Raw genomic sequence first — 11,843 nt, 5'->3', positions numbered from 1 at the left:
TGAGCACCACAAACACACACAGACCTATATGCATCATAGTAGGCTATTAAGAAAGGACCTGAATCCTGCTAAAGTTCATCATCCAGTCTGATTTCACAACCTAGTGTCCTCCATGTCTGCTCAGCGCTAGCCTCCGCTATGTACCGCAAACATTCATGTTCCCTCTTCTGTGCCCTGGTGAATTGTTTGCTCTGTTACTATTTTAGACTTTGGTTAGATTGCCATTTCAAGCATGAACCCCATCCCTTATATGTGAGCCTAAAGCCACTGTCAAGAGAACAAGAGAAGATGTTCTTTATAAACGGTAAGATATTATGTCCTACTTGCCTGTTGAGCGTGAGAATTTACCCCGGAAGTGCAGCCAGCCTTAAAGGAACAAACCAACCCTTTCTTTGTTCATATTACTAACTTTGAGAAGACTGAACTTTCTGCTGTAGTAGTTTACACTTAACTTACATTTGAATTTAAAAAAAAAACTGACCAAAGAAACATAATTGTTCAGCGTACCTGATTTAAAACATAAACACAATGTTCAGTAGTGATGCTGACTTGGTTAATAGTGCTAATGAGGATGAGATGTGATTTAAGCAGAAACCAGGCCTGTTCCAGCCTGTTCTCCATCACTCTTAAAGGACAAGAAAAGAAGTTTGTATGTGCATCTGAAAAAGGAAACAATAGCCAGACTCTGCAACCTGGTTGTTAAACAGGTTCAATAAATTCGGAAACAACTGAAGAATATCCCATCTCTAATCAGAAAGTCCATGAACATTAAATACTATGATTTTGTTTTACTTTGAAATTTAATATGCTGTGCCACAGAGGTTATTTTTTTCTTAGCCGCTCATCAAGTAAGGTGCAGGTATCGTGATCTTGACAAGTAAGAAGATGGCTGCAAGAAAACCGTCTAAACTTTCCCATATCTGTACTCAGAGCGTTAACTAAAGAATTTCAAAAAACTGGAGCAAACATGGACAGGCAAAGTCCCAAATTAGTCTTGACACAACACACAGTGAGGCGTTTGTAAGGGAAGTAAAAGCAAATCTCTAAAGCTCATTGGTAGAGAGTGAAAGTGATTTCTTTTCAGTATGAGACTATGCTACTTTAATAAAAGATTAATTTATATTAATGTTTCTTACACAACTTTACCAGGAGTGGCAATAAATGAAGAGTATGCTGTATAGCAATTAAACTGCAACTTCTGGATTACTGAATTAAAAAAAATAGCTTACAGTCAAAAAAGCAATTATGCTGTTTTCAGTGTCCAGGCAGTCCAAAAAGGTTTCTGAGGAGGAATAAAGTTTGATTATGTTTCTCTGTTTACAGGGGGGGGAAAGTTCTCATTTGCCTGGGCACATCAGTGCTTTGGTCTGTTTTTGTGTATTCTATGCTTGAAATAAGCTGTTGTTGAATTTGAGAAATATTGAGTTATACACTTATTTGGAAACTAAATTTATTTATTTCACTTTATTCAGTTATTTTATTCATTTATTTTAAATGATCATATTAAAGCTGAAAAAATTTGTCTGTAGATTTGATTTTAGAAGGTGGATTTTAGTTACGTAAGATTGCACTGAGACTAAAAAGCATTTATTTACCTCTGCAGGTTTCAATTAAATCTAAATTTTAGATAAGAGTCACATGTTTCACATCTGTTGGGTGAAAAACTTGCAATGTGTTATTTTTCTCTGTCAGATATAGACTTACTTTTGCATTTTTTTTTCTTAGTCTCTCAAAAAGCCCTGAAAGCCTGAAGCTCGATCAGCACAGCTGGGACTGACGGATAGTTACACAAACATTATCACACACATCAGAGTGAGATTTAAAAAAACATGATGAAAGAGATGTTTATTTCCCTGTAAACTTTATTTTAAAATGGATGGTTGCTTTTGAATCCTGTATGTCTTATTATATTTATGTGGATTCTGATTGAAAAACTAATATTCAGAAAAGCTCTCCAACCAATCTGACTGAACTTGAACTATTTCAGAAGGAAAACTCTGCAAACCTGTCTAGACTGTGATTGCAGCAGTTTTACAAAGCAGTGACTCAAGAAGTTTCATTGACATAAAATAATCTTGGCTCACCTCATTGTTCAGCAGTAATTAAACATATGTACACACATCCAGAAGAGTTCCTGAAACAGTGGGGGCCTTTTGATCCCCACTGTTGTCCACTCCCACTGGAAAAGATGCACACAGACATTTATGAGCCAACTTTAATGTGACTTTATGCCAAAGCCGTTGGAGGACAGCTGAGGAGTCCCTTTGCACTGAGCGGCACTCTGTGCAGTTAGCTGCACAATCAGACAGACCTGCATCCCTTCATAACCCTCATTTATCACAGACCTGTGAGCCTCTTCAGCCTGGGGTACGAAAACACAGAATTCAACTCCAACAGCTATACAAGCTGCGCTCACTCTTGTTCATCATAATCTGCATAAACAATCAGACCGCATTTTATTGGGAGTTGCTGAGCTCTTGCTTTCTACTACTTTCAATTTGGAAAGCTTTGAAGGCAAAGACATGGAGCCCACAGCAGTGCAGAGAGAAGACAGACGACGGAGGAACACTACTGAGGTAAACTCAGAATGTTGCATTTAACATGGATAGTTTTCAGATAAAGTGCTAGATCTAAGGTACATTATCCAAAAACTAAAGTTTCAAATAATTTGTTTATCCTTTAAAGTTAATTGGCCAGGAATATGCTGGACTAAGTTATTTATTCTTTATTTCCCCAAGTAGTAGGGGTTCTTGTGCTTTTTTAAATAGTCTGTATTGGTTGTTCTCCAGGTTTTCTAAGCATCTTTCAATCAATAAATCAAATTTTATTTGTATAGCACTTTTCAACAACAAGGCATTTCAAAGTGATTTACATCATAAGAGCACAAAAATATGAAGTCATAGAACACAGTCAACATTACATATTGCCATCATTACACATCAGATTATTGATTAACGTTTCATAATTATGTTTCAAAAGCAACTCTAAATACGTGGGTTTTTAGTCTAGATTTTGAAAAATATTTAGTGTTTTGACTGTTTTGCAGTTTTCTGGAAGTTTGTTCCAGATTTGTTGTGCATATAAGCTTCAAAATATTTTGAGGACTTTAGCTTTTTTCTTTTTAAACTAATTTTCACAGCCCATCTACCTAAATAAGACAACCTAGATTATAATGTAGATTGAAAAGAAGAGGAAAGTTGACAAGTAGAACCAGAGAGGTCAGGTTTGAAACAGCTATCTAATGTGAGTGAACTCTATCTGAAAGTTGTTCCTTTATCAAATTATAAATGCCTGACACAAGACTTTGTGACTTTGGGATTTTCAATGCATGTTGAAAATCACATTTTGCTAAATTATTAAATATTTTATGTAAGCTGTATTTTGTATTTTGTTCTTTTTGATTAACAAAATACATGAGCACAAACTGTGTCATTCATGTTGTGACAAGGTTTCCAAAGATCCGCTATGGATTACTGTTAATAGAAGACATGGTTTGTATCGCAAAAATATGTGTGGGAGGAGGAGAAAGAGGGATACAGTTTTCTTAGAGGTCACTACACTCTGAACCTTTTTCTTGGTCATGTGTGAATGTGAATGATTTACTCATACAGAGGCATTTCAACGGTTTCTGGTTTATAACACTACACACTACCATCTACTGGATAACTAGCGTAAGTGCACAATAAACTTCCATCCCATGTCTGCTTTAATTGATTTTTCATGAGCTGGGATTTCCCATTAATCATATGTCCATTAAGGTGGACATCATGCATCACTGCTTATATTTACCTACTTTACCAAGAGGTACAAATACCTTGTACACAGAGTATGAAGAAGAGAACTAGAAAACAACTCAGAAAATAAGTGATAAGGAGGAATTAAGCTGAGGATTTGCTACCTGATTGCTCAAATGTAAAGCATTATACTTTTTAGGGTGGTCATGGTAGCCAGGACGTCAAAAACTGACATTCAATTTTTACCTTTTGACAAAAGTTATCAAAAACTAGCCTAAGTTATACAAAGACATATTAAAAATGTTCAGAAACCCTCAGAATCTGTTAGAAAAACAATTGTTACATTTCTCACATTTCCACTGTGTGGTGCACAACTTCAGCAAGGCTCTGGTGAAACAGCGCTATTTGCATGGGGCCATCAATTCTACAAGACATTTAATAAGTGCATCTATGTTCTACTTTCTATTTCAGGCAGCTGATGCTCTGAGTCTGCGCCAAACATTGGAGTGGTGCAGAGTTGACCCAGATCATTTACTTGGGATTGTGGGTATTGTAGGCACCGTTCTCAACCTGCTGGTGGTAGTGTTGGTGTATATCTACACCCCTGTTTAAAGAGTACAAGGAAACACTTACATAAGTAGATCTACTGATGGGTTGCAGTACATTTTCTTGTATTAATTGGTTGTTTGGCAGATGTTTGTAATTGTGACTGGTCATTTTAATCTACTGTGTCTTATTTAAACATCAGTTTAAAATGTATTTGGTGTGTATTTAGTGAATTGTGAATGCGTGAGAGTCAGAAGTCATAAACATGATATTATATTGTGGTGATATTTGATAATGTAATAGCATTTGCAACAGCATGTGTTGTTTCTTGTCTTACAAAATAATAAATTTGAACTTCAGAGTTTTATTTTAATGACTCTTTATGTGAATGTGTCTTGGTCACTTACTGATTTTTTTGTATTATGATGTTTTTTTGTGGTTATCAATTTTGTTTGATTTTTAGCTTATGGTTTTCTTTTAAGCAACAATATTCATCTGCCCTAGAATTCTCTTTTGAAAAACAACAAAAATACATACATGATACACACACAAAAAAAAAGAAATCAAAAACCTGCACAGCATTCATAGAAATCAGAGACTAACATTTTATTTAGAATCCTTCAGGTTTTAAATGTACAATATATTCTTTAAAAAAAAGTAGACTTTTTTTTTTTGCTTTAAATGAAGAAAAAAAAAAAACATGTTCGCTTAAATTTCTATTAACAGAAAACTGCATACAGTCACTTTCAGTTAAATTCAACAGAAAGCAACTTCCAAACACTTTTTTACTTTTTATGCAGGGACAGTTTGCATCCACTTAAGTAAAACAATATACAGTTCATCTTTGTGTCTTACTCTGAAATTACTAAATCTATATGTGTTTGTATGATGCTGTTTGAAAATATGTCATAATTTCAGTCAGTTGCAATGCATTTATTAGGGTGTAGGTGAAGTTAAATGACCCGGGTTGATGTTAATATCAGGCAGTATTTGGCAGCTGGTGATAATGTCGATCTTCTCGGACACAGCCTTCAGATCATCCAGAATTAATCTGATACTGTGGGAAGCATTGATGATGGCACTCTGGGACGCATTCAGCTGAGATGTCACACTGTGGACCTAATTTACAAACAGACAGTTAACCAATAAACTGAGAAGGTACTTCTTACTGTATGGATTTGATTCCAGTAGAAATTAAAACTAGTTTGATTGTAGCCACATAATTTAACTATATTTTATTGCCCACCGTTTGAGTGCATGAAACAGATTGCACAAAGAAATTCAATCAGCTCTAATGTCAGCATTGCATGTCAGACCTTTTACTTTATTAAAACACAAAATAATTCCTATCTCTGGGAGAATTTTACTTTTTATTTTGACCAGAATACTTCTGCTGATTGAAAGAAATAGTAATGTTTTTGGAGTGGCGCAGTCAAGATACAGAGTTGAATATGATCTCAGCTAAAGATTAGGGTGATGGCAAAGAGGCCTTACAACCTCAAAGACTGTGAAGAGTTCATCACTGTGAAACACAGTGGAAGCAGAAAAAGCTGGTCAGCAAATGTAAGAATGACTTGAATATTATAATACCAAAAATGATTTTTCCAGTAATTATTGCAGTAATAAATATTTTTTGATGAAGCATTTTTACACATAAAGTAAAAAATATTTTTTTCTTATATATGTTCATCTTATTTTGCTTTATTATCTTTTGAGAGATGCCCATCACATTTCCTATCCAGACCAAGTTAAATCAAAAATATTTTACATCTGAAACTGCAAAGGTTATGAATAATTTTGACTTTATTATTTATGTGTGGAATTGTTTCATCTTAATTAGATGACAAATTATACCAGAAGTGGTGCAATAAAGAAGAAAGACTTTAGATAACTAGTAAGTCATTCATTGACAAATTATTGGTTGAAGTTGAAACACAGCATACCTCCTTACTGGCACTGCCGTAAACCTGTCGGACCCTCTGTCCCACATCGGTATACAGCCGGCTGTTGGACTCCTGCAGCTTCTGCTGTAGAAGGGTATCTCCTGCTAACAAAGTTATAAACAGAGTAGGGACTGAAACTGGACAACTGCCTAATAGATAAAAACAACCAAACAAGAAACTTTAGTGGACAAAAACCCTGTGTGATATGGTTAGGTTGATGACATAAAAACCATTTGTTACAAATAAAGTTCTATGAAATTAATCTGATATTTATGTCTTTTAAAGTTGTCCTTCCCCCTACAATGCCACTGACATGGTGGTATCTGTGAAAATGATTTTGCCTTCTTCAGTAAATTCCCCAATAAAGTTCTGGAGCAGTACTATTACACCACATTGTGTAATAAATTTTTAAATATCAGACAGGAAACTTATCATAGACTCCTCTTAGATTCAGAGGAGACAGTGTCTGAATCCATCTTTATTACACGACTAATGCAAATGTCGTCAGGCTTTTTAATGTTAGCCAACAAACTAATGCTAAATGCTGGAGTTGGAGATGCCCAGAGAATTTCATTGGTGACTTGAACTGGACAATTTTAAGCTTGAGCGACCCTAATCTGGGATGAACTGGGAAATTCCTGTTACTGAATGCACCATGCTAAAGAACTTCTAGGTTATTCTAACAACACCACCAATCATAGCAGATACCGATGAATGGTGTTTAAAACATTAGATGAAGTACAGAGATGCACAAAGCTTAAGACTAATACATTATTTTACAATGGCATGTTTTCCTAACACTGTTCACACACAGCCAGCATCAAAACAGGGATTAGATTGGTGATTTTGTGTTGTTGCCTCTGTGCATCAAAACAGAGCTGTGGATGTATGGGTCCTCACCATAAGGCTTGTGTGAAGGGCTCGGCCTGTCTTCTACTATGGACTGCACATCGGGGTTGTCTCGGACCACAATAAGAGGGGGCAGCTCTCTCTGGAGTATCTGAGCACTCTCCTGAGCCATTACAGAGGATCTGACCGCCTGCTGAGGGTCATCTTCACTGTCCGTCTCCGAGGCTTCCCCAGGAACCTGACAGCGTCCAAAAGCGCATTCAGAAAAAAAATATGCTCAAAGTTTATTAGTATTTCTATTTGCTAACCTTGGCTCCTCCTGCGGTAGTTTGGTGAGAAGTCAGAGAAGTGATGTAGACTTCATCATCGGAGTCCGTTTCAGAGGCTTCCCCCTGCACCACTATCGGGTATCTGCTGCTGGACATGGCTGGAGACGCAACAAAACCACACTGGATGAGCGGAAAAACTACTCACTTTGAAATCGTCACTACATTGTAAATATAAAGAATGGGGGGTTTGCATTACACAATGGGTATATGAACAGAATCAAATTCAGAAAATATCCAACCTTTCCTATCGAAAACAAATCACATGAGCGAGGAAGTAGCTTTCTTTCTGAGATCCAATCAAATCGAAGACGGGAAGCGCATGAAAATACGCTTTGTGTTTTGATTGGTTTCCTGAAATGTTACAGAGGTTTGTGTTTGACGCCGGCGTACTCGGAAGCTACATCTGGATGTGGACCTGCTGTTTATCTGGTATCAGGGAGGCTATTCAATCACTAGATAATTTTTATTACATACCTAGTCTTCAGAAGCATAAACAGGGTTCTTCTCCTGTTGACAATCCCTATAAATTAATTAAAATACATTTAACCTCGCCTGCATACTTTTTCCGGGGTGCCCTGGCGGATATATCGAGTGCAACCTGAGAAGCAGAAGTAGGCTAGCAGAGTACGGGAGGTTTGACAAGTAAGCTAATGTAGTGAAAATTTGAATCTAATGCGATATTTGTGGTGGTTAATTTCTATAAGTGATCCTTCTATTGTTTTTTTTCTCTACCACGTTTTCGTATAGCCCGTTTTGTTATGCTAAGAAATATGTCATTACCGGTTGCTCACCAAATCTAGCTAGCTAGTGCTAAACAGATAAACAGGATTTTAATGTTTACATCTGATTTTCTTGATATGACATTCTTTCATAGAGCTTTATGTTAATTTTGAGTATTTTCACAGAATGGCAGACGACTCCTTGTTTGAGTTTCTCCATATGGAGATTGTTTCGCACATTTTCAACGAACAGCAGTCGAATAAAGGAGAGCTGGACAACAAGGTCTGTTCATTTAGTCAAATAGTGTTTTCTGATATAGAGAAAGCTTTAAGCAATTGCGTATCCCTAATCCATTGATATATACAAAAATAAAAACGCTTAGATAAAATGTAAAGCTGCAAAGTTAGCAAAACACAAAAAATATAATACGTGGATAATAACATTTGGACATGTTGGATACTAATACATACTAAGTAATTGCTTAGTCTGTTCTCTCCTCTCTTAATTCTGTGTAGCATTTACAATACCAAATTACAAGATATTTTGTGGCATTTTTTAACGAATTGACTTGTATGTCTACATATTATTGAACCCAAGGACAGAGCGGCATGTATATCTCTCTTAGAAGCGATGGGGTTCAGGGTGGGACAAGGTCTCATTGAGAGGTAGGTGATGTTCATAATAAGGGATATTTAACAGTCGATGCATATCCGACCACTGATCTCCCTTCTAATATGTATTTGATTTGATGTTTGCTTGCAGACTGACACGAGACACCCCCAGCTTTAAGGATGAGTTGGATATTATGAAGTTTATTTGTAAAGACTTCTGGACTAAGGTGTTTAGGAGACAAGTGGATAACCTCCGGACAAACCATCAGGTAAAATATAATTGAAAAAAATCTGGTTCAAAAATAACAGCAATGATTAAATTAATGTTTTTTATGGTGCTGAAGATTGTGTCAAACCAGACACTGCTTTGTACAGAAATCAAAGCCTCCAATTCTGCCCAAGGCTCCTATAAATGACAAACAGCATTTGAACTAAAACCAAAAGTCTGTAAAGTTCATCTTTTAAAATAGTTTTTTTTTTTTTTAATTACTCAGGGAAATTATAACAATGTGTGTGTTTCAGAAGAGCATTAGCAAATGTGAATGACCAGAATAAAATGTAGCACAGCCTTACCATGTATTTTGCACCACAGGGGACCTATGTTCTACAGGACAACAAGTTTACTTTACTGACTCAGTTTTCCGGTGGGAAACAGTATCTGGATCAGGCCCCCAAGGTACAGCATTATCCCCTTGAACACTCAAGTACACTGCTGTTAACTTTAAATCTAACATAAACAGGCAGATAAAATGTTTTATGACACGCAGCTTATGAAATCAGTTTATTTTAGCTAAGCTGTAGCTGATCAATCTATTCTTTTTCCCAGTATCTTGCTTTTTCTTGTGGTGTGGTGAGAGGAGCTCTGTCTAACCTTGGGCTGGAGAGTGTGGTGACAGCTGAGGTCTCCATCATGCCTTCATGTAAGTGTCCAATATATTACTTCTGTTCCTCTGTGCAGGACTAAGGTATAATATTTTCACAGATCCAAACAGTAACTAAAATAGTTAGCTACAGTAACTAAAACTCACAAGCAACTAAATTGCTTATGAGTTATTTTTTGTTGAGGTAATGGATCTAATTATATCAAGTTACATCACACCTCTGGATAAAAGCCTGATTAATGATGGACTCGAGTGGGCAGCCTGTTCACCAGGTGGGCTTCATCATCTGATACATAGCTGTCTGATCAGTTTATATATAGCTATCTAATAAAAGGATGTAAAAAGATTATATTAATTTGTCCACAACTGAACCTTGTGGAACATCACAGGTTATGAACATTGATTTAAGAGATGTACTCTGAGATAACAGGCAGCATTACTGCCTAACATTGGGGGGAAAAACAGACAGTGTTTTTTTTCTCTAACTGTGGAATTTGAGAAAAAAAAAGTGACTTTTTTTTAACAGATTACTTGAATAAAACTTGAACTGATTTAATCTGTTTTTGTGAATGTTGTGTTTTTTGTCTGAAAGAGCTTCACAATTTCAGAAAATTTTGAGCTGGTGATAATGTTGTTGATGAAAATATCAGTTGTCATATTCCAATTTTCTTCTTCCCTCCTCTTCTCATTTGTGCTTCCATTGTTCTGTGACCTTTAGCATTTTGGACAACGTCATTAATTTCTAGTATCAGACTCTGTTGCTGTCAGACTCTAACAGCAGCAGTGTTACTACTTTAGTGTGAAACCACAACTTCATAATATTTGAAAAATATTATTGCACTCCAAATAGTTCTTTGTGATATGAATATTGCAACATATTTGAGATTTATTGTACAGTCCTAATAGCCAGAATGTGCAGCCTTTTCAGTGAAACCTTAAGGTCAACCATATCTGATGCTTTGCTAAGATCAACTAGAGCATTTTGGAACAAGAGTCATTAACCAATCATTGTCCCCTAAAATGTCTCAGTGAAGTGCTCCTTTAACAGCCCTAACTGATAAGACTCAGAATTTGCAACCTACATAACCAGGATAAACGTGACATTTCTAAATGAGACCACTGAAGTTTGATTGTGTCTTTTTTTCTTGAAAAAAGAAATAATTACTGCTCCAAGATAAATGTGCTCTGACTGATCAGTAAGCCCAGATCATCTCATTAACTGTGCTGACCATTTTTGTCACTTTACTTTTGTGTAGATTATAATAATGGTTCCCTTGTTTTTGCCTCTTGTTCTTCTAGGTAAGTTTCAGGTGGTCATCCAGAAGCTGTGATGCGGTTGCCTGGGTTAGCCCGGTACACATAAATGGTGCCAACGTGTTGGGAGGAATGTACCTGTATTTCCACTGATCATACCGGACATTGAAATACATGATCACAAATGGGTCAAGTGGGTGATGGATGGGTCAACTCAGATCCTCCAAAACATTGTTTGGACTTCAACAGCCCACTTTGGAGGCTCTTCAGTTCACTTTTGGTTTTGTGCATTTTCTTTTCTCCTCTTTTTTTCATTTTTGAAATGCTTGTCCATTTAAAATGAGTAATATAAAAAGTTATCAGTTCTTAAAAGTATTTGATTGATCAGCTAAATGTTAGAACAATTTATCCAGTGCAAATGTCTGACTAAATCTGTCTAAACATTCATAATTTGTAGAGGTTGCTTCAATGAACTAACTGGGAAACCCTTGCTTGGGAACAAAATTGCTTGACCTAAATATTAAACGTAAAGTGTTGCTTATCAGCAGATGTGGTGAAAAAGCAAACTAAAAGTCAATTTTATAACTAGTGTGTCAGAAATTGCTCCTATATTTTGTTCCTTGATTGTCAAAGTTAATGTCCTAAACTTGCATCATGTTTATTTCACTTGAATTTCCAATGAAGCTTAAACAGCAAATTGTTTGCTAAATGTTGATTTCTGTATGTGCCCAGTGATCATAAAGTTTGTGAACAGAACAGGTATAAAAAATAAAAAAAAACACATGGGAGAACTGCATTTCTGTCTGGTGTTTTTGCCTCTGCAATCAATTGGTAGTAATTTGGATTCATGTTGGTTTAAAAGGATTTAGATCTTGTGTTCCCAAGTCAAGCGTGCATTAAAATGTATAATTAGAATCAGATCTTGTTTGGGAATGAGCCTGATATTCTAAAATGATTATACAAGTACTATTTCTAC

The 11,843-nt window shown here is 36.0% G+C and overlaps 2 protein-coding genes across 6 annotated transcripts; one reads left to right on the top strand and one right to left on the bottom strand.

The window, feature by feature from the left end:
- Window positions 1-4,861: 4,861 nt before the first annotated feature.
- On the bottom strand, window positions 4,862-7,704 carry bloc1s3 (biogenesis of lysosomal organelles complex-1, subunit 3). 3 transcript variants are annotated; one of them, XM_055028599.1, is made up of 5 exons: window positions 7,641-7,704; window positions 7,381-7,499; window positions 7,124-7,310; window positions 6,224-6,327; window positions 4,862-5,399 (listed from the first exon to the last, which is right to left on the bottom strand). In XM_055028599.1, the coding sequence occupies exons 2-5, from the start codon at window positions 7,495-7,497 to the stop codon at window positions 5,217-5,219; spliced, it is 591 nt and encodes a 196-aa protein (XP_054884574.1). In that variant the 5' UTR covers window positions 7,498-7,499; window positions 7,641-7,704; the 3' UTR covers window positions 4,862-5,216. The 3 variants fall into 3 exon arrangements, with proteins under 3 accessions (XP_054884574.1, XP_054884576.1, XP_054884573.1); XM_055028601.1 differs by having other exon boundaries at window positions 6,224-6,324; window positions 7,381-7,689; XM_055028598.1 differs by having other exon boundaries at window positions 7,381-7,688.
- A 103-nt stretch (window positions 7,705-7,807) lies between these two features.
- On the top strand, window positions 7,808-11,663 carry trappc6bl (trafficking protein particle complex subunit 6B, like). Of its 3 annotated transcripts, none has more exons than XM_055027720.1 (7): window positions 7,808-7,830; window positions 8,307-8,403; window positions 8,719-8,786; window positions 8,884-9,001; window positions 9,325-9,408; window positions 9,559-9,652; window positions 10,913-11,663. In XM_055027720.1, the coding sequence occupies exons 2-7, from the start codon at window positions 8,308-8,310 to the stop codon at window positions 10,942-10,944; spliced, it is 492 nt and encodes a 163-aa protein (XP_054883695.1). In that variant the 5' UTR covers window positions 7,808-7,830; window position 8,307; the 3' UTR covers window positions 10,945-11,663. The 3 variants fall into 3 exon arrangements, with proteins under 3 accessions (XP_054883695.1, XP_054883694.1, XP_054883693.1); XM_055027719.1 differs by lacking the exon at window positions 7,808-7,830 and adding an exon at window positions 7,863-8,043 and having other exon boundaries at window positions 8,296-8,403; XM_055027718.1 differs by lacking the exon at window positions 7,808-7,830 and adding an exon at window positions 7,864-8,043.
- Window positions 11,664-11,843: the final 180 nt, after the last annotated feature.

This window comes from Poeciliopsis prolifica, unplaced genomic scaffold, assembly GCF_027474105.1.
Source record: "Poeciliopsis prolifica strain line A6 unplaced genomic scaffold, Auburn_PproV2 SCAFFOLD004, whole genome shotgun sequence".
Classification (NCBI taxonomy): domain Eukaryota; kingdom Metazoa; phylum Chordata; class Actinopteri; order Cyprinodontiformes; family Poeciliidae; genus Poeciliopsis; species Poeciliopsis prolifica.
The sequence above is the reverse complement of the archived record's forward strand: the minus strand, read 5'-3'. Positions and strand labels throughout refer to the sequence as shown.

Excerpts from the sequence above, each read along its gene's own strand:
- trappc6bl (XM_055027720.1), top strand. The coding sequence starts at position 8,308 with ATGGCAGACGACTCCTTGTTTGAGTTTCTCCATATGGAGATTGTTTCG. Across the intron at positions 8,404-8,718 it reads AAGGAGAGCTGGACAACAAG|GACAGAGCGGCATGTATATC; the intron begins GTCTGTTCATTT and ends ATTGAACCCAAG. Across the intron at positions 9,653-10,912 it reads GGTCTCCATCATGCCTTCAT|GTAAGTTTCAGGTGGTCATC; the intron begins GTAAGTGTCCAA and ends TTGTTCTTCTAG.
- bloc1s3 (XM_055028599.1), bottom strand. The coding sequence starts at position 7,497 with ATGTCCAGCAGCAGATACCCGATAGTGGTGCAGGGGGAAGCCTCTGAA. Across the intron at positions 7,311-7,380 it reads CTACCGCAGGAGGAGCCAAG|GTTCCTGGGGAAGCCTCGGA; the intron begins GTTAGCAAATAG and ends GGACGCTGTCAG. Across the intron at positions 6,328-7,123 it reads CCCTTCACACAAGCCTTATG|CAGGAGATACCCTTCTACAG; the intron begins GTGAGGACCCAT and ends TAACTTTGTTAG.